The sequence below is a fragment of the Podarcis erhardii genome, assembly GCF_964252035.2.
Source record: "Podarcis erhardii genome assembly, chromosome: 13".
Lineage (NCBI taxonomy): Eukaryota > Metazoa > Chordata > Lepidosauria > Squamata > Lacertidae > Podarcis > Podarcis erhardii.
In genome coordinates this window covers 19,297,143-19,317,149 of record NC_138502.1, presented here as the reverse complement: position 1 = coordinate 19,317,149, position 20,007 = coordinate 19,297,143, and the positions used below count along the sequence as shown (strand labels likewise).

The 20,007-nt window shown below is 44.9% G+C and overlaps 1 protein-coding gene and 1 long non-coding RNA gene across 3 annotated transcripts; both read right to left on the bottom strand.

Annotated features, from left to right (window-relative positions):
- Positions 1–6,061: 6,061 nt before the first annotated feature.
- On the bottom strand, positions 6,062–7,343 carry LOC309327697. The gene is made up of 2 exons (XR_014150628.1): positions 7,036–7,343; positions 6,062–6,950 (listed from the first exon to the last, which is right to left on the bottom strand). It is a non-coding gene; the product is annotated as an uncharacterized lncRNA (long non-coding RNA).
- A 4,708-nt stretch (positions 7,344–12,051) lies between these two features.
- Positions 12,052–17,688, bottom strand: NFATC2IP (nuclear factor of activated T cells 2 interacting protein). 2 transcript variants are annotated; one of them, XM_081837199.1, is made up of 8 exons: positions 17,588–17,688; positions 17,365–17,487; positions 16,524–16,675; positions 16,376–16,441; positions 15,051–15,231; positions 13,993–14,137; positions 13,214–13,320; positions 12,052–13,128 (listed from the first exon to the last, which is right to left on the bottom strand). In XM_081837199.1, the coding sequence occupies exons 1-8, from the start codon at positions 17,597–17,599 to the stop codon at positions 12,970–12,972; spliced, it is 945 nt and encodes a 314-aa protein (XP_081693325.1). In that variant the 5' UTR covers positions 17,600–17,688; the 3' UTR covers positions 12,052–12,969. The 2 variants fall into 2 exon arrangements, with proteins under 2 accessions (XP_081693325.1, XP_081693326.1); XM_081837200.1 differs by lacking the exon at positions 17,365–17,487 and having other exon boundaries at positions 17,588–17,614.
- Positions 17,689–20,007: the final 2,319 nt, after the last annotated feature.

The following is a 20,007-nucleotide window of genomic DNA, read 5'->3' as shown; positions in this document are numbered from 1 at the left end:
AGAGAGGCCCTAGGCTACTCCACTTGTGAGGCCCCTCCCAATCCCCCACCCTCACAACTGGACGAAAGTTATAAACAAAATTGAGTGAAGCCAAGGATGACAGGTATTTAAAATTCTGCAATTCACAATTTCTCCTCTAAAGGACATCAGAAAACTTCATTAAAATTTGTCACTTTCAGTGTACAGAATGCTCAGTGTAGACCTCTCTTGAGACATTGTGGCCCTCAATTCATGTTTAATTCTTTTGAGTCTTGAAAAACTCCTCTCTCTCCCAAGCAGTCAGAGACCATAAAAGCTAAGAAATAGCCACAAGATTGCTTCCACAATAGGAAAGCCCATCTGAATTTTTTTCTTGTGTATAATTTGATAAAGGTCTGTATGAGAGAGTGCTCTGCTATAAGCCTATGGCTTTGTCTCACGTATAGGTGAAAGTGCAAAAGTTCATCTATAAATTTCAGGTCACTATCTTCTGAGTATGCTTCCATCAACAGTTCACCACCTTGCTGAATTTCTTGCTTGGATGCTATCAGGATAGCAAAAATGGAAAACAATTGTGCAACATCCCTATACAGAGTACTACTTCTTTTTAAGTTGGCTTCAAGTGCTTCAAATATAGGAATAAAGGATTTTATTCTAAACTTATCTCTTGAAGAAAGTGCATCTAAGGCATCAGGTGCACTTCTGTCATTTCTTTGCTGTTAGAATCATAGAATCATAGAATCATAGAGTTGGAAGAGACCACAAGGGCCATCGAGTCCAACCCCCTGCCAAGCAGGAAACACCATCAGAGCACTCCTGACATATGGTTGTCAAGCCTCTGCTTAAAGACCTCCAAAGAAGGAGACTCCACCACACTCCTTGGCAGCAAATTCCACTGTCGAACAGCTCTCACTGTCAGGAAGTTCCTCCTAATGTTTAGGTGGAATCTTTTTTCTTGTAGTTTGGATCCATTGTTCCGTGTCCGCTTCTCTGGAGCAGCAGAAAACAACCTTTCTCCCTCCTCTATGTGACATCCTTTTATATATTTGAACATGGCTATCATATCACCCCTTAACCTCCTCTTCTCCAGGCTAAACATGCCCAGCTCCCTTAGCCGTTCCTCATAAGGCATCGTTTCCAGGCCTTTGACCATTTTGGTTGCCCTCCTCTGGACCCGTTCCAGTTTGTCAGTGTCCTTCTTGAACTGTGGTGCCCAGAACTGGACACAGTACTCCAGGTGAGGTCTGACCAGAGCAGAATACAGTGGCACTATTACTTCCCTTGATCTAGATGCTATACTCCTATTGATGCAGCCCAGAATTGCATTGGCTTTTTTAGCTGCCGCATCACACTGTTGGCTCATGTCAAGTTTGTGGTCAACCAAGACTCCTAGATCCTTTTCACATGTACTGCTCTCAAGCCAGGTGTCACCCATCTTGTATTTGTGCCTCTCATTTTTTTTGCCCAAGTGCAATACTTTACATTTCTCCCTGTTAAAATTCATCTTGTTTGTTTTGGCCCAGTTCTCTAATCTGTCAAGGTTGTTTTGAAGTGTGATCCTGTCCTCTGGGGTGTTAGCCACCCCTCCCAGTTTGGTGTCATCTGCAAATTTGATCAGGATGCCCTTGAGTCCATCATCCAAGTCGTTGATAAAGATGTTGAATAAGACCGGGCCCAAGACAGAACCCTGTGGCACCCCACTAGTCACTCTTCTCCAGGATGAAGAGGAACCATTGATGAGCACCCTTTGGGTTCGGTCAGTCAGCCAGTTACAAATCCACTGAGTGGTAGCATAGTCAAGTCCGCATTTTACCAGCTTCTTTACAAGAATATCATGGGGCACCTTGTCAAATGCCTTGCTGAAATCAAGGTAGACTACATCCACTGCATTCCCTTCATCTACCAGGCTTGTAATTCTGTCAAAAAACGAGATCAGGTTAGTCTGACATGACTTATTTTTCAGAAATCCATGCTGACTATTGGTGATCACAGTATTCCTTTCTAGGTGCTCACAGACTGTTTGCTTAATGATCTGCTCCAGACTCTTCCCTGGTATTGATGTCAGACTGACTGGGCGGTAATTATTTGGGTCCTCTCTTTTCCCCTTTTTGAAAATAGGGACAACATTTGCCCTCCTCCAGTCTGCCGGGACTTCGCCTGTTCTCCAGGAATTCTCAAAGATGAGTGCCAGTGGTTCTGAGATCACATCTGCCAGTTCTTTTAATACTCTTGGATGCAGTTCATCTGGCCCTGGAGACTTGAATACATCTAAACTAGCCAAGTATTCTTGTACTATCTCCTTAGTTATTCTGGGCTGTGCTTCCTCTGCTGAATCATTTGCTCCAAATTCTTCAGGTCGGGCATTGTTTTCTTTATCGGAGAAGACTGAGGCAAAGAAGGCATTGAGGAGTTCAGCCCTTTCTGTATCCCCTGTTTGCATTTCACCATCTTCTCCTCTGAGTGACCCCACTGTTTCTTTGTTCTTCCTTTTGCTACGAACATACCCATAAAAGCCTTTTTTGTTGCTTTTAACCTCTCTAGCAAGCCCGAGTTCATTCTGTGCTTTAGCTTTTCTGACTTTGTGTCTACATGTGCTGGCTATTTGTTTGAATTCCTCTTTGGTGGTTTCCCCCCTTTTCCATTTTTTGTACACATCCTTTTTTAATCTTAACTCAGTTAAAAGTTCTTTACATAGCCACCCTGGCTTCTTTAGGCACCTTCCATGTTTCCGTCTCATTGGTATTGCCTGAAGTTGTGCTTTTACTATCTCCCTCTTAACAAACTCCCAGCCATCATGAACTCCCTTTCCTTTTAGTATTACTGTCCATGGGATCTCACCCAGCACTTCCCTAAGTTTTATGAAGTCGGCTTTCTTAAAGTCAAGAAATTGAGTCCTAGTATGCTTGGCTGCTCCTTTCCGCTGTATAGTAAACTTCAGAAGAGCATGATCACTCGCGCCTAATGATCCTTCCACTTCTACCCCACTAACCAGGTCATCAACATTGGTTAGGACCAGATCTAAAATGGCTGTTCCTCTTGTTGCTTCTCCCACTTTCTGGACAATGAAGTTGTCTGCAAGGCCAGTGAGGAATCTGTTTGACCTTATGCTCTTGGCTGAGTTTGACATCCAGCAAATATCCGGGTAATTGAAGTCCCCCATTACTACTATCTCCCTTCCTTTTGCATGCTTGGCCATCTGTTCCAGGAAGGCATCATCTATGTCCTCCGTTTGGCTTGGGGATCTATAGTAAACTCCCACAATGAGGTCCCTGTTATTCTTCTCTCCCTTAATTTTGACCCAAATGCTCTCACTTTGGCTTTGAGGTTCTAAATCTTGGATCTCTTCACAGGTATACACATCCCTGACATATAACGCCACTCCTCCTTTCTTGTCTGGTCTGTTTCTCTGAAATAGATTGTATCCCTCCATTATTACATTCCAGTCGTGGGACTTATCCCACCAGGTTGGGGATCTATAGTAAACTCCCACAATGAGGTCCCTGTTATTCTTCTCTCCCTTAATTTTGACCCAAATGCTCTCACTTTGGCTTTGAGGTTCTAAATCTTGGATCTCTTCACAGGTATACACATCCCTGACATATAACGCCACTCCTCCTTCCTTGTCTGGTCTGTTTCTCTGAAATAGATTGTATCCCTCCATTATTACATTCCAGTCGTGGGACTTATCCCACCAGGTTTCAGTGATGCCTATTATGTCATATTTAGTTTGCTGTACCAAGAGCTCAAGCTCATCTTGTTTATTACCCATGCTTTGCGCATTAGTGTACAGACATTGAAGTCCATTAATCATTCCCCCGTGTCTCTTATTTAAGGATTTTTTCCTCCCATCACTAGGTCTGCGTGCTGTTTGCTCCATTCGGTCTATGACATTTGGATGATCATCTTCATCAATTGATAGACTCCTACCTTCAGGAGCACTGTCTCCCTCCCCCACATTAGTCAGTTTAAAGCCCCCCTGATGAGGTTTCTGAGATTTTTGGCAAAAACATTCCGCCCAACCGTTGTGAGGTGCAGCCCATCGCTTGCCAGAAGTCCATCTTCAAGAAACTGCAGTCCGTGATCTAAGAATCCAAACCGTTCCTGTTTACACCATTTGCGAAGCCAGCTGTTCACTTCCACTATTTTTCCCTCTCTCCCTGGGCCACGTCGTTCAACTGGGAGGACAGATGAGATGACAATTTGTGCATTTAATTGCTTGAATTTCCTGCCCAGAGCCTCATAGTCTCTTTTGATCTTCTGGAAGCTATTGCTTGCAGTGTCATTGGTTCCCACATGAACCAAGAGGAAGGGGTATTTGTCAGTGGGTTTTATGATTCCTTGCAGTCGTTCAGTTACATCTTGGATCTTAGCCCCGGGGAGACAGCACACTTCCTGAGACATCTTGTCAGGCCCACAGATCACTGCTTCTATTCCCCTCAGTAGGGAATCCCCTATCACCACTACACGCCTCCTCTTAGGTTTGGTCGGGGTTCTTCCGTGAGCTGTCCATTCCAAGGTCGCCTGCACGTTCCCTGAGGACTGACTTTGCTGCTCGCCTTCATATACCTGATCGACTGTAATGAGGGAGAGATCCTCAAATGGAGTCTGCTCTTCATCTTCCATGCTAGGGGAGAGGACCTCAAAGCGACTGTGTATTTCTAAACAATCAGAGCGAACCCTGGGCTTCCTACTTCTTTGAGTCACGTTTCTCCATATATCTGGCTCTTGTGTTGAACTAGCCTCCTTCTCAGGGGAGTTCCCTGTCTCCTCTTTGGTGGAGACGGTGTGCTCTGTTGCTTCCAAGAAGAGCTCCAGCTCTCTAATTCTTTGGAGCATAGCTACACGTTCCTCCAGTTGCTGGACTTTGTCTTTTAAGAGGGCAATCAACATGCAATTGCTGCAGGTAAAGCTGCCTGCAACCTTTGGCAAGATGGCAAACATTGTGCAGGAATCGCAGGCGACTGCAGCTGTTCCCTCACCCTCCATCTTGAGAACGTGTCGTTGGGGGTGGCTACAGCAGTCCTCCATCATAAGAAGCGTGCAGACAGGACAAATAACTCCCCCCCCCAAAAAAACCCCTAGGTCTCCCCCAACAAACGTTTGAGACTAGCTCCCCTAAATCTAAAAGATGGATCAAACTGTGCGCGCCACTAGGCGCGCGCCGCTGCCCTACAAGCTCTGATAAGCTCCTCCCACAGCTAATCACCTACCTCAACAGAAACCCTGCCCCCTCTGACCTTTGCACAGGGAGAGCAGCTAATCAGCCACAAAGAAACACACACAGGAGGAAACCCTTTTTGCTCCTTCTTCAGCTGCTGCCCTGCAAGCCCTTCCCTCACTCTTTTTCGCCTTGTTTTGCAGTTAACATTTAGCAAGGTGGCATTTGCTTGCTTCTCAGGCTCATCAAAATCTTCTCTAATTTTCCTTTAAAAATCCACAAGTGAACAGTACAAACTTGCACAAGAACTCAGTAACAGGCCTGATTTCTGAAGGGCTTTGCTGACCTTGTGAAAATGACCTAGTACACAGATTTATATCTCTAAGATATAGACTTTGGCTGTGAACTAGGGCCCCCACAAAAAAAATTCAAGTTGGGCCCCAAAGTTTCAAATTGGGCAAATTGAGTCTCATAGTTGCTGGGCCCAAGTTACCCTGCCCTCGCATGAAGTCTTGGGTTTGCAATTTGGGGAGAGGGGAGATTACCCGCTCGGGGGTGGGCGGGCTGGGGAGGCCCCCTAGATTTAGAGGCCCTAGGCTGTAGCCTACTTAGCTTATACATAAATTCGGCACTGGTGGGTAATAAAGTCATCCTAACTCAGATCTGCACAACCCACAACCTGCCAGATATTTAAAGGTTGCATTTACTTACCGCCTGGCTGCAAGGGCAAAAATCAAGCTGCCACTCATTTGGCAAGACAATGTCGTGCACTTCACATAAAACTAAACTGCCTGCAGTCTAAGAAAGATTAAATGAAAACACTTCAGCCAAGCACAAGGCTCTTTTTAAAGTCCCAGAGGAGTTTTATTTTTTGCAACACAACACAACACAACACAACACAACACAACACAACACAACACAACACAACACAACACAACAGTAAATTGTAAAGTGAGGGGTCTGTAAAAAATGTTCTAGTATGGATTGCTGCTGCTCAGGCCAACCATGTCCTTTTCCAAAACATTTTGTTCCATCCCTCTTTTTCACCCTCACGCGTAATAGTTATGTATGGGGCTAGTGAGTACACTCATTCCTCATTGGGCTGTTTCCCCCACCCCTTCATTTTTTCCTCAAGGCATTTTGTTTCGTAGACTCGGCAAACCTGCTGGTACCAACTTCTAGGGCATTGATGTAGTGGCGGAGCTTCATGCTCCGGCACCGGGGGTGCAGAGGAGGTGGGGGTGGGACACCCAGCAGGGGGGCCGTCATGATGGCACCCTGGGGATCGCGCTGCCGGGGGCGGTGCACTCTCCCTGCACTCCTCTTCCTCCGCCAGTGTGTTGATGGCTGTAACTGTCAGAACCAGTACAAGTCAAAGAATACAATGGTGCCCACATTCAAAGCCAGCCAGACTAGCAGTTAAGCCTTAGTCTGTGTACATCCTGTATTGCTGCCCCTCCAAAATCTGTCACCTGAGGCAGCTGCCTTATTCTGGCTAAAGGCAGGGCCTGCTCTGCTATTTTTTGTGGTGGGTTGTTTTAATATAGGTTTTAACAAAAATAGTCTCAAATTTGGCAGAACTGAAGACGCAAACAACTTTGAAGCCCTTCAAATCACAAAACCGCCTATTTAAAACATTTCACACTTTGCAAAATGGGTTTAAGAGTTGCATTGACCAAGATCAAAACTAGGTGAAAGTATGCTTAAGTAGGGCAAAGCATGCCAAGCTTTAGACAATGAAAACGTCAACATACAAATTAGGGGCAAAGTCCTTCACATTTTAAAATGTAAACTAGTAGCTTGTAACATTTTTCTGAAAAAATAAAAAAAAGAAAGGGCATGGGAACTTCCTGCCACTCTGTCACCATATATTATCCCAACTCCATTCTAAAAGCTGCCTGCAGTTTTGCAGCCTGAAACCTAAAGCCTGCCAACGTCCGAGAAGAGAAACTTTGGCAGACAGTTTCTTGCAGCATAGCAACAGAGAAAAGCTACCAAAATTCTATGCAGTCATTGAATACCCATGAAGTTGGTGCTATGTTTCCACAGAGACACAAATAATCCAATAAATATCAGAATCTTTGTCCCCTATGAGTTGCAAGGCCAGAGTTTGTATTCAGAATTAATCCCATTGAACTTCATGGACAAATGCCTAAATAAGTAAACTACAGCTTTGACATACTTTTATGTGTGAAGGACTTTGGACCTAACTGTTGGTTTCTGCTCTCTTCACTGTGCAGCGAAGTGCTTGTCACAAGACATTGTTTACATTCCACAGTCAGAGTTACTGTTGGTTTTTCCCATGGGAAAGGGAGACTGGATGTGACGTACACTGGTTTCCTGTTTTTCACTGTTCTTTGCAGTTCAGTGTGTGCTTTAGAGGAGAGAGGATGCTTTTCTCTGCTCCGGCAGAGGCAAGATGTTTTTTCTGTAACATACCAGCTTTGAAGTGTAAATAAAGCAATATACAGTATGTAGCACGTACTCCTCATCCTTCCGCTGTGCACGGGACTACTGCTTATCAAAATATTTGGTTCCGGGCCCAGAAAAACGCAGTCATCTTAAGAATGGGCTCCAGAAGTCGAATCGGAGTGCCGGCAAAGGATCGGAATGCAGGGGGACAGATCGGAACGGAATCTGCTCTGCGCGTCAAGATGATTGATGAGGTATGTGCTACTGCTCCGGGCAGCCTGCCAGCTTCTAATTAATGGCTTTATGGCTGGACTTTGAACTTTTAAAGGCAGTTTTGCCGGGCTGGGGAAATCGAAAGTAACTTTTAAAAGTGCTCTTGGAATAAGCAGAGTGGCACAGGCAGAGGCTGTTTTGAACTTGCTTTTGGAATGAAGCAGCACAGACACAGCTTGTATAAAGTAGCCTGATTTAAAGCAGCAGAGATGACGCAGAAGGCTAATGCCAGAGTCATGATGGCTAGCTGCAGAAGGCTGGATCAGGCAAGTGGGGAATTTGATACCACTGATCAGCCAAATGCTCAACTCACAGTAGCCTGTGATACTGCCATGATTCAGAATGAAGCAGATCGGCGGGGTGTTAGCTGCATGGGCAATGGGGAGACTTCACAGTCGTCATCCCATAGTGCAGTGGAACCACCAGATGGCGCCAAAGCTTTGAAGGCAGTGAAATGCTACTCGTGTGGACGTCTAGGCCATATGAAGAGGGAATGCAAATATCCCAGGGCCAAGACAGAGCAGCGCAGTGGAAGCTCATCGCGTGGAAGAGGCCAGAGCAAAGGCAAAGGTCCAGTGTCCAGGACAACACAGCCCAAGGCAATGGTCTCACGCTTCACTCCAAAAGATGCAGAGGTCCAGAAGACGTCTAGATCTTTCTTCGTGGTTGATTCAGCAGCGACCCATCACATGTGCAACGATAAGCGACTGTTCGTGTCTTTTACACCGCAGGAAGGTGCGATTCATCAGGCGGATGACCACACCATCCCCAGTAAAGGCTACGGAACTGTAGTTCTTCACAGTTTGGACTTATCGATACAGAATGTGCTTTATGTGCCGGATGCCAAACATAATCTGCTCAGCGTTGGACAGCTGAATGAGCGGAATATTGACGTTTCCTTTAAGAACAAAAGGTGCATCATCACAAAGAAAAATGATTATGTATTGTATGCTGAATATGTTGATCGTTTGTATGTTTTGTATTATGATGATATTGTGCAGGATGACACTTGTTGCATTGCAGGTTCTAACAAAAGTTTGCATGCAGAATGTATTCATGATTTTCACAGGAAATTTGGTCATTTGCATTTTGAGGCAGTATCTAAAATGCCTGCCTTGGTTGAAGGTATGACTATTAAACCCTGCAGGTACCACATGAAGTGCAAGGCATGCGCAGCAAACAAGGTAAAAATGGCTGCGAAAGGTAAGGTGTCTAGTAGGCAAGCTACAGAACCATACCAAATTGTTCATGCTGATTTGGTTGGACCACTAGCGCCCTCTTTGGGTGGAAACAGGTACTTCATGGTTCTCATTGATGCATTTTCCAGGTATATTCATGTGTACAATCTCAAGCAGAAATCAGAGGCTTTTCCTAGGTTCAAGGAATTCTGTGCTTGGTTGGAAAATGTGCATGGTAAGAAGGTAAAGACTCTTTTCAGTGATCGCGGGGGAGAATTCACTTCTCAGCAGTTTGAAGCTTTTCTGACTGAGAAAGGAATTCAACACGATTTGTCTAGTCCTCGCTCGCCATGGCAGAATGGACTTGCGGAACGAGCAAATCAGACATTGCTTCAAGGGTTAAAAACCTTGCTGCATGATGCAAATCTACCAGAGAGTTATTGGGCCGAAGCTCTCTCATGTTTCACTTACAGTTATAATCGCAGGTTATCTTCAGCGATTGGTTGTACCCCGTATGAGAAGATGTTTGGCAAAAAGCCATACATCAAACACATGAAAATTTTTGGTTCTGACATGTGGGTTCACTCACCACAAAACTCCAAGTTAGACAAGCGTGGATTGCATGGTATCTTTCTAGGTTATCAGAAAGGGTCTTACAGAATAATGATGACTGACTCAAAGGCAATTAAGCTCACAAGAAGTGTTGAGTACAATGCCAAGTGGGGGGAGAATGTGGGAATTTTCCAATGTTATCCTGATGACAGTGATGAGACTGAGGATAGTCAAAAGCAACCACAACAACCCACACCCACTGATGAAGGTTCTGATTCTGAGTCTGAAACTGAATCGGGTGATTCAGAGGATTTCGAGAGTGCAAAAGCCTCTATGCGACCCTCTGAAAGCTCTGATCAAGAATCGGAGGAACCATTGTTCACAATAGGTCACTTTTCTCCCAAGAAGGAAGAGGAGAGTGTTGAAGACCTAAGGCTAATTCGTAGGTCACAGAGAGCCACAAAAGGCAGACCTCCAAAGAGATTTGCTGATGAGTTTGCTAAGATAGCAGTAACAGCTGTTAAAAGCTCCAAGAAGGTTTTTGAACCTTCAAGTTTCCAAGAAATCCAGGATTTGGATTCAAAGGAAGCTGAGCCATGGTTAAATGCCATGAAGGCTGAGCTTGATTCCTTGGAAAGGATCAAAACATGGGACCTAGTTCCAGTAGTTCCAGGAATGAAATTGCTTGGAAGCAAATGGGTCTTCAAAGCGAAGACTGATCAAAATGGCAAGATAGTCAGACACAAAGCCAGATTGGTAGCCAGAGGTTTTGCACAGGTACCAGGTCAAGACTATCACGAGACCTACTCACCCACAGTGAGGTATGAGAGCATTAGGCTTATGCTCAAGCTAGCTGCAGAGGAGAATCTACACATTAGTCACCATGATGTAAATACAGCTTTTCTGTACGGATCTCTAGATGAATCACTTTATATGCTTCCACCTGATGGCGTACAGGTAAAACAGGGATTTGTTTGTGCTCTGAAAAAGTCCCTTTATGGTCTCAAACAAAGTGCACGGTGTTGGCACACAAAACTCACTGAAGTATTGTTTTCTCTAGGTTTTAAGCAAGGGAAAGCTGATCCATGTGTATTTGTCAAAGAGGAGGGGCAAAAGAAACTGTATTGTTTGTTTTATGTTGATGATCTTTTATTCTTTTGGAAGGATGTCACAATGTACAATAATGCCCTAGCTCAACTGAAAGAGCACTTTGACATGAAAGATCTTGGTGAGGTAAACAACTACCTATCTCTGGAAATAGAGAGAGATCAAGATGGTAACATTCTAGTACACCAGTCACGGAAAATTGCTGATGTGTTAAGCAAACTGAACCTGATGGATGCTAACCCTGTAGACACACCGATGACAACAGGTTATCAGGTAGATGACACTGAAGCATTTTCTGACACTACACTGTACAGAAGTGTGCTAGGCAAGCTAAATTTCATTGCCAAATGTTCAAGACCAGACATTGCTGTTAGCTGTAATTTGCTAAGCAGACAAGTCAACAATCCTACTGTTAAGGATTGGAAAGCTCTGAAACGCATAGCGCGGTATTTGAAAGGCACTATGCATTACAGACTGAGATTTAACAATCAGAAGTCTGGTGGTCTTGAGATATTTGCAGATGCAAGTTTTGGAAGTGACACTACAGACAGGAAAAGTACGTCTGGAGTTTGCTATATGTACAATCAGGGTCTATTTGATTGGTCATGCAAGAAGCAAACAACAGTTAGCTTAAGTACTTGTGAAGCTGAACTGAATGCACTGTCTTATTCACTTAAGGATTGTGAATGGTTGTTACAATTGTGCAAAGACATGAAAATTCCTGTCAAATGTCCAATCCAGGTTTACCAGGACAACAAAGCATGTTTGGCTTTGCTGAATTCTGAAGGTTGTAAGCAAAGCACGAAGCACTTGCAATTGAAGTTGCAACATGCTAGGGAACGTATTCAGAAGGGACTCGTAACGGTGTCCTATATGCCAGGTAATGAAATTCCTGCTGATGTATTGTCCAAGATTGTATCAAGGGATCAACACTGTACCTATGTGCAGAAGTTGGGTTTGTTCTGATATTGTACGAACACGCTGCCCAGTGGTGTTCACAGAAAGGGGGAGGATGTTGGTTTCTGCTCTCTTCACTGTGCAGCGAAGTGCTTGTCACAAGACATTGTTTACATTCCACAGTCAGAGTTACTGTTGGTTTTTCCCATGGGAAAGGGAGACTGGATGTGACGTACACTGGTTTCCTGTTTTTCACTGTTCTTTGCAGTTCAGTGTGTGCTTTAGAGGAGAGAGGATGCTTTTCTCTGCTCCGGCAGAGGCAAGATGTTTTTTCTGTAACATACCAGCTTTGAAGTGTAAATAAAGCAATATACAGTATGTAGCACGTACTCCTCATCATTCCGCTGTGCACGGGACTACTGCTTATCAACAACACTAACTTGGAACAGGAGAAAAATTAGGAAGGGAGGCAGAGACAACATCAGGATTCTGGTGGACTGGTTCTGTGTTACTTTGAAAAAATACTGCTTTTTATTAGGATTCATTCCATCTCTCATTTGCTGTAGGGACGACTTCAATAAAAAGGAGGTACAAATCTAGCAATTAAATAACCAAGAGACATTGTTAGGTAAGTTAGATGTACATGGAAGAGTATAGGTAAGATAGTATCTTTTGAGTGCAGCTATGCTATAACTTATACTCTGCACACATGGATTACAAATTTGCTTTAAAAAGCCATATTCAGGGTGGTGATACATATAAACAGATATAGACAATGTAATATCCTCCAGATGTTTGGCTACAGGTTCCAGCAGTACCAGCAAGCATGGCCAGTGGTCATGGGAATTTCAGCCTAACAATCCTGGAGGTTGGATAGCCTTCAAAAAGGAAGTTTGAGAAATCTGGCATAGAAATAAGAGGACTATAATTTTCTAGTAGGGTTTAAAAAACTGCACAGGTCTCAAATAATCCAGTTCTGCTTACTACCACCAAGTAAAGGTAAAGAAGGAAAACGGTAACAGGATCATACAGCATTGTTAAAACAAATGGAAAAGAGCCACTGATTTAAACAAAACAGAATTATTCAGTGCACACTGGCCCTCCAGAATGTGTATTGCTTTCACTATAACTGAGCAGTTTCTTTCCACTCTGCTCAAAGGGGGCCAGTTACAAAATTTGCTTTATTAAATAAGTTTCAGGTAGGTGCATGGAACGTGACATTGGAATGCAGTCATCCCTCCCTGTGTCTGGAACAGGCAGAAATTACCACACTCCTATCACGTTTAAGAAGAACAAGGCTGCTTCCCTTGCACTCAGACATTAGACACAATGAAGTCGGTCAGAACACAGAGCCCAGGTGAAGCAATAAAACCCCCTCACGGGAACAGCCTCTTTGAAGAGATGGAAGGATTTCTAGCTCCATACTTCAATGACGTCGCCAGACTCCATCCCTAACTCTTCAGGGGTGCAGGTTCCTGCCAAACGCTGTCCATCAAAATAGAACGCAAGTTTGCATCTGCCGAAACCTTGGGCTTTACGGTAGTGACTCATAAGTTTTTGCAATGGCTCCCCCTGCAGGAACAAGAGAGAAGGACAGTTGCAATACTGCCCCACCAACACCAAGTAGCCCTCTGCCCCCAAACCGCAGTCTCCTTACCCTCTGGAGGGTAAACTCCATCTGGGAGCTTTTGTCTTTCCCTTGCACCCGGAGCTGAAGGTTTCCAGCATCACTGCTCCCTTGGCTAGTCGTCTCCACCACACAATCTGGAGGAAGTCCACATTACATTGATACACAACCAGCGAGATCAAGACAGCAATCCCCCCACAATGTAATCCTCAATTCCATTGTAGGGTATATTAGGTTGAGAGGCACAGACTGACCCAGCATTATCCCATGAGCTGTATGGGGATTTGAAGCTGGGTTCTCCCCAATCACTTCCGACCACTAGATCACAGATTAGCTCTCATAATGGAAGAGCAGGGTCTGGGAACAAAGCAGGAGAACAGGAGCAAGGGGTCCATTGGGAGCGAAAGAAGAAGAAGAAGAAGAAGAAGAAGAAGAAGAAGAAGAAGAAGAGGAAGAGTAGTTTGGATTTGATACCCTGCCTTTCACTCCCCTTCAGGAGTCTCAAAGCGGCTAACATTCTCCTTTCCCTTCCTCCCCCACAACAAACACTCTGTGAGGTGAGTGGGGCTGAGAGACTTCAGAGAAGTGTGACTGGCCCAAGGTCACCCAGCAGCTCCATGTGGAGGAGCGGAGACGCGAACCTGGTTCCCCAGATTACGAGTCCACAACTCTTAACCACTACACCACACTGGCTCTCAAGAAGGGCATCAGCACCCCCAACTCAGAGGACAAGGATGGCGACAGTCATACAGAGAGACTTAAGGGACTGAAGACCCCCCTGGAAACAAAAAAAACCACCCACTACTCACCGATTATATCAGCCACACCCAGGCCCAGTACACGGGGGGTGGCATCAGCGGCAAGTTCGCGATCTCGGAGCAGGAGAAGTATTCTGTCTTGGTGAACCTTCAGCGTCTGAGCCATGTGCTCAATCACTCGTTGAAGGGGGTCAGTCTATGGGGTGCAAAGTTAAAGGAGTGAGTTAGAAAAAACACCATGTACCAGGAAAACCCTACCTGCTCAATTGCCCAGGGAGGTTGTTTTTTCCTTCTCTTCCCCAATTCCATTTCCTTTGTGATCTTTAGAGAATTTAAGCCCTGAGGGCAGAACTCTCTTACTGATTTTTATCAGTGTCTCACAAGCCATTTTTTGGCTGAAGATACGGGTAGAAACCCTTCAAACAGAAAACAAACATGTCTCAACACGTATTTATGTTGCTGCAGTAACATCCAGGTCCTGGAAAGTGGACATTTCCCAGTTATCACTATCATCACCATCTTCCTGCCTCCACAAGCCAACACAGCCTTCTTTTTTTTTTTAAAAAAAAAATTGTTTTCAATTATTCTCAGCTGTCTCGGAGGCCAATAGTCAGGAAGAAAAGTGGGGTGTTAATATTTTAAATAAGTAAAGATCCCATACTATTCCCGAGAATCACAAAAACATTCACAATTTTAAGCAGGGCTATCAGGAAAAGAGCCATGGAATACTTGTAACACATGGGAAAGAACAAAGCAGTGGTCAGGCATTTTGACTGCAGTATATAGACTAGGAAGGTAAAAGGACCCCTGACCATTAGGTCCAGTCGTGGACAACTCTGGGGTTGCATCGCTCATCTTGGCAGGGGGTTGGACTCGATGGCCCCTGTGGTCTCTTCCAACTCTATAATTCTATGATCTCACTTTACTGGCCGAGGGAGCCGGCGTACAGCTTCCGGGTCATGTGGCCAGCAGGACTGAGCCGCTTCTGGCGAACTCCCAGGGTTTCAGGCAGGAAGCTTCTCCCAATCCTTCCTACTTATAAATGCCAGAGATATAAGGTGGGACTTGCAGCATGCAAAGCAGATGCTCTTCCCCCAATGGCAACTCACCATCTGAACAGAAACTTTGTAGAGATCAGCCCGACACCGGATCTTTAGCACCAATTCCTGGGACTCGGAGGGCTCAAGCACATCAATCAGGATCACATCATCTCTGAGCTCCTCATCTTGCAAGCTTTTCTTGGCAGCTGAGAGGGAGGATGTCAGATTCCTGAGCTTCTGGTGGAAGTTTCTGAGGAGACAACAGAACACAAAGAACCCCATAAAACAGGTGGGAATAAGATACCCACATCGCAAGCATACCACCTTAAAGAATTAATCACTATAAACCTTATGCTGAAAGTAGTTCTGAAAGCCACAAGTCGTGAGTTAGAGGACCAGACCACTGACAGACCAGATTCAAAACACATCTCTGTCATGGATATGGGGAACTGGGCTGAGGCATTCTCTGAGCCCCATCTGTTAAATATGTACAGGACAAATTAGCTTAGCAAAGGTGTTCTGGGGACATGCACTGTTAGGACTTGGTTAAAAGAAAGAGATGACATAAAGCAGGCGTGGGGAGACCTGTGGTCCCACCTATGTTTTTTGACTTCCACCAGTCCCAGGCAGCATGGCTAAAGGTTAGTGGGGATGGAGGAAGCTGTAGTTCAACAGCATCTAGACTAGAGGACCACAGGTTCCCCAACCCCAGCACAAAGTTTTGCAAACCTGAGACACATAGTACAACATATTTCTTTCACTGATCTGCTTGGCTTTATGGGAGTGGGCTCTAGCTAATCTAAGCCTCCCACCACCAAGAAACCTGTCTCTCCTTCCCCTCCCAGAAAGTCAAATCTCTTGCAGAGTACAAGAAAACAAAAGCTGGCACCATACATGAGCCAGCTAAATGCACAAGAAGTGGCTTTAGACAGGGGTCAGCAAACTTTTTCAGCAGGGGGCCGGTCCACTGTCCCTCAGACCTTGTGAGGGGCTGGACTATTTGGGGGGGGGGTGAACAAATTCCTATGCCCCACAAATAACCCAGAGATGCATTTTAAATAAAAGCACACATTCTACTCATGTAAAAACACTAGGCAGGCCCCACAAACAACCCAAAGATGCATTTTAAATAAAAAGACACATTCATGCTGTTTCCCAGACCGTCCACAGGCCGGATTTAGAAGGCGATTGGACCAGATCTGGCCCCCGGGCCTTAGTTTGCCTACTCATGGCTTTAGAAATGTCTTGTGCCTGCCAAATCAGGGTGACAGGGTTTTTTATAGATCCCAATCCTCCCCAACAAGCCTGGAAGGCTTCTCTTTCTCTCCCCCCACCACACCCCAGCACCAATCCACAGAACCCCCCTCCCCTTCCAAAGGTCCCCAGATTCTTACTTAGCTCCATGACGTCGTTTCTTCAGCTGCGGTGGAGGTGGCGGTGAAGGGGAAAGAGCTTTACGTCTGTTGAAGGGAGAACCAACAGAGATATGGTTTTAATTGGGAATTCCAGACCAGCTGGTTAGAGGAAGAGAAAGAAGCAGACCTTTTTTCTTGTTCCACTTGCTTTGTAGAAGCCTCTTCCTCCTCTGCCTCTTCCTCATCTGATGTGTCAATGACCTGGGGTTCAGAAGACAGCACTGGGATTTGAACAGGCAGTTTCAGAGACTCAGGGAACAGATGGAGACTGTTCTGAACCTGTCAAGGGGGGGACGGAGAGAGGGAGAGAGGGAGAGAGAGAGAGAGAGAGAGAGAGATAAAGGACAAAAAACAACTCAGTTTTTCTTCCCGGACACTTGGGCAGGCAGGAAGCAGTACTGCTAAGCCGTTTAGAAAAGGAAAGTGGATTAGTTTCTGCAAAGGTAAGGTGCTAGGACATCAGGGTTCAATCCAGCCAAGAGTGTGTTGGTAGTGAGGAGTGGAGGAAGAGTCTAAATCAAGTAAGCAAAAAAATAGGGAATCCCTGGAGCTATTGTGAAGTGAACTAAAATTAAAGCACTCCTGGGTTCTCCTCCTCCCAGCACGGAAAAAGAAGTTGAGCAGGCAAGAACAGGGTTGGGAGCATGCTGCCTTATGCTTTTTTTTGGGGGGGGGGGTGGGCTGGATATAATAATGCTGTAACAACAGCGAAGGCAGAAGGGTTAAGTATTTTGCTTCCGTCATTGACTGAAGAGAAATGAACCTCCACTGAAAGCCCCGAGAGCACGACTCCAATGCAGTTAGCTTTCTTTCCTCCTCCCTCCTCGACCCCTTTTCCTTTCCCGCCTTTTCAGGTCGGGCTGAGGGACTGTCTCGCCGCTGACGTCTGCAAGCCGCCCTGGCAAGTCTTCCTTTTCCCTTTCGGCTGAAGGGGAGAGAGAGAGGCGCCCCCGCCGCGCGGCACTCGCCTTGCTGGAGTAGACGGGGACGGCGGCCACGCCGAAGTCCGCGGGGAGGATGCGGCGGCGCTTGATGGGGGGCTTCCTGGGGGTCCCCTCCGGCTCCGAGTCGCTGCTGGAGCAGGGCCCCACCTGCAAGAGGCAACGGGGAAGTGAGGCGGAGGCGCCACGCGAGCGCAAAGTGCCCCACCATCCCTAAACACAGACCCCCTTCCCTCCCGCGCCTATTTACCGTCTCCGCCATGGCAGCGGCATCAAGCTCTCTTTATTGGTTTCGTTTGACAGCCCGCCCCGCCCGTCCCGATTGGTCGTCACGCCCGACGCCTCTGTCCTCCTCCTCCGCCACCACCCAATAAGGTTTCGAATCAAGCCGCCTCTTTCGCTGCAGCGCGCAAAGAATCTTGGGAACTGTAGTTTTCCTTGCCTTGCCTCTCCCGAGGTCTTTGCCGTTGTTGTTGATTCCACGAAGCTGTTTTTGAGACTACAATTCCCATCATCCCTGACCACTGGTCCTGCTAGCTAGGGATGATGGGAGTTGTAGGCCAAAAACAGCTGGAGGGCAAAGTTTGACCCTGCATGATTTAAGGAGCTGAAAGAGACCTATCCGCGAAACCTTAGAGAATTGCTTCCAGTCAGTGTAGGCAGTACTGAATTGGATGGGCCAAGGATCTGACAATATAAGGCAGCTTCCTATGTTCCTTTGCATGTTTCTCAGGCTAAAGTGGACATAGAGGTTAAGGAAAATATATTCTAAAACATGCAATGGAATAAAACTCAATATGCATACTTGGCCTAAAGATCAATATTCGATAAATAACAACGAACTTGTTTATAACAGTTTGATGCCCGTGTATTAAAAGTTATCAAAAGCTTGAATGTGTTTCAACCTGAAATAGTCTTTTTAAGCAGAAAATTATACCATAATTTTAAAGCAAAGCCACACCTGCAGGTTATTAGAAAACCCATAATAAAAGAGTAAAAAGTCATTCTGTAGTGCCTTAAAAAATGGACACTATATATATTATTGCTCATGCCAATGAAAACAGAACATATGTCAACTTACATGGAAATAAGCATGCCATCTAAAATCGGATTATCTGTTGTTTTTGAGGAACCACGCCTAAATGCACTTCTGTCTATGTGCATACAGTGGTACCTCGCAAGACGAAATTAATTCGTTCTGCGAGTTTTTTCGTCTTGCGATTTTTTTGTCTTGCGAAGCACGGATTTTGGAAAAGCTTCAAAAATCACCAAAGTCTTCAAAAACCTCAAAAAAGGCTACCACACTGCGTGCTATGAGTTGCTCCTCGAAGTGAATGCACGGTTTTAAGAAAAAGGAAACAAACTTGCAAGACGTTTTCGTCTTGCGAAGCAAGCCCATAGGGAAATTCATCTTGCGAAGCAACTAAAAAACCGAAAAACTCTTTTGTCTTGCGAGTTTTTCGTCTTATGAGGCATTCATCTTGCGAGGGACCACTGTATTAGTGTGGTTCCTCCTTAAGAACAATAGACTCATGAATTGAAAGTGGTAATGAAAAGGGATACAGTCCCATGTGGGATCTACATAAAGAAGAAATATATAAATAAAATCAGAGTCTTTTAAATATACTTAGAAATACATAATTGAAAAGCAGTAGCAATGTTTACACATTTTAGAAAGCTAAAATCCTCAAAAAATCAGAATTAAAAATACCGGGGAAGGGCCACAGCTCAGCAATAGAGCATCTGTTTAGAACACAGAAGGCATCTCCAGGCAGGGCTGGGAATATTGCTTGTCTAAAATCCTGGGCAGCTGCTGCCTGTCAGTGTAGGCTGCACTGCGCTAAATAGACCAGTAGTCTGACTTGGCATAAGCCAGTTTCCTTTGCATGTCAAAACCTCACAAGTAAACAGAAGGACTGTGATGCTATATGTTACTAAGTTGGTTCCAAACCTCCCAAGTATTCTGCTGTCAAAAAGCACTCTTGAATACTTTTCAGGGCTGAGTCTCAGCATTTGACAGTGGGAACGAGAGTTGTGCTTCAGTTTTGAATAAGCCCTAAGATTTCAGACATGCTACTCACTGGAGAAGCACTTGTTGCTTTTCTCAGCAATTTATCAAATGGCCTGATATTATTATCTGAGTATGAAGGAACAAAATATCATAGTGGGAGAATTTTGCTATAATGTGCATGCCCTCTAGCAGGGGTTCGCAGACTTCAGGGCTGTGTCTGTTTTTTTCTTTTCTTAACTAGAATTCCAAGCTGCACTGACTGACTCCAGGTGCAAAACAGTAACATGGTAGATAGATAATATAAGGATTGATATAATTTTATAATATGCAGAGAATAATATGTGCTGAGAAATCAGAGAGAGGAGCTGAGGGAAGTCTGGGAGGGGGTAACACTGGGGAGCAAAATTTTTGTTGCATTGACACCTGCAGTTGTTCTAACCTAATTTCAAACATGCTGATTTCATATCTGTAGTTGGTTTTGATCTGTAAACTCTAGGTTTTTTTTGCAATTCATGTTTTTTACTTTTCACCATAATCTTTGTTTTTCACAATGCAAGAATTCAATATTTTATTAAACACATAGCCAAAGTAGTACAATATGAGAATAAATGTAATATAGCATTGAACATTACATGTATAGCTTTGAAAATGACATGTAC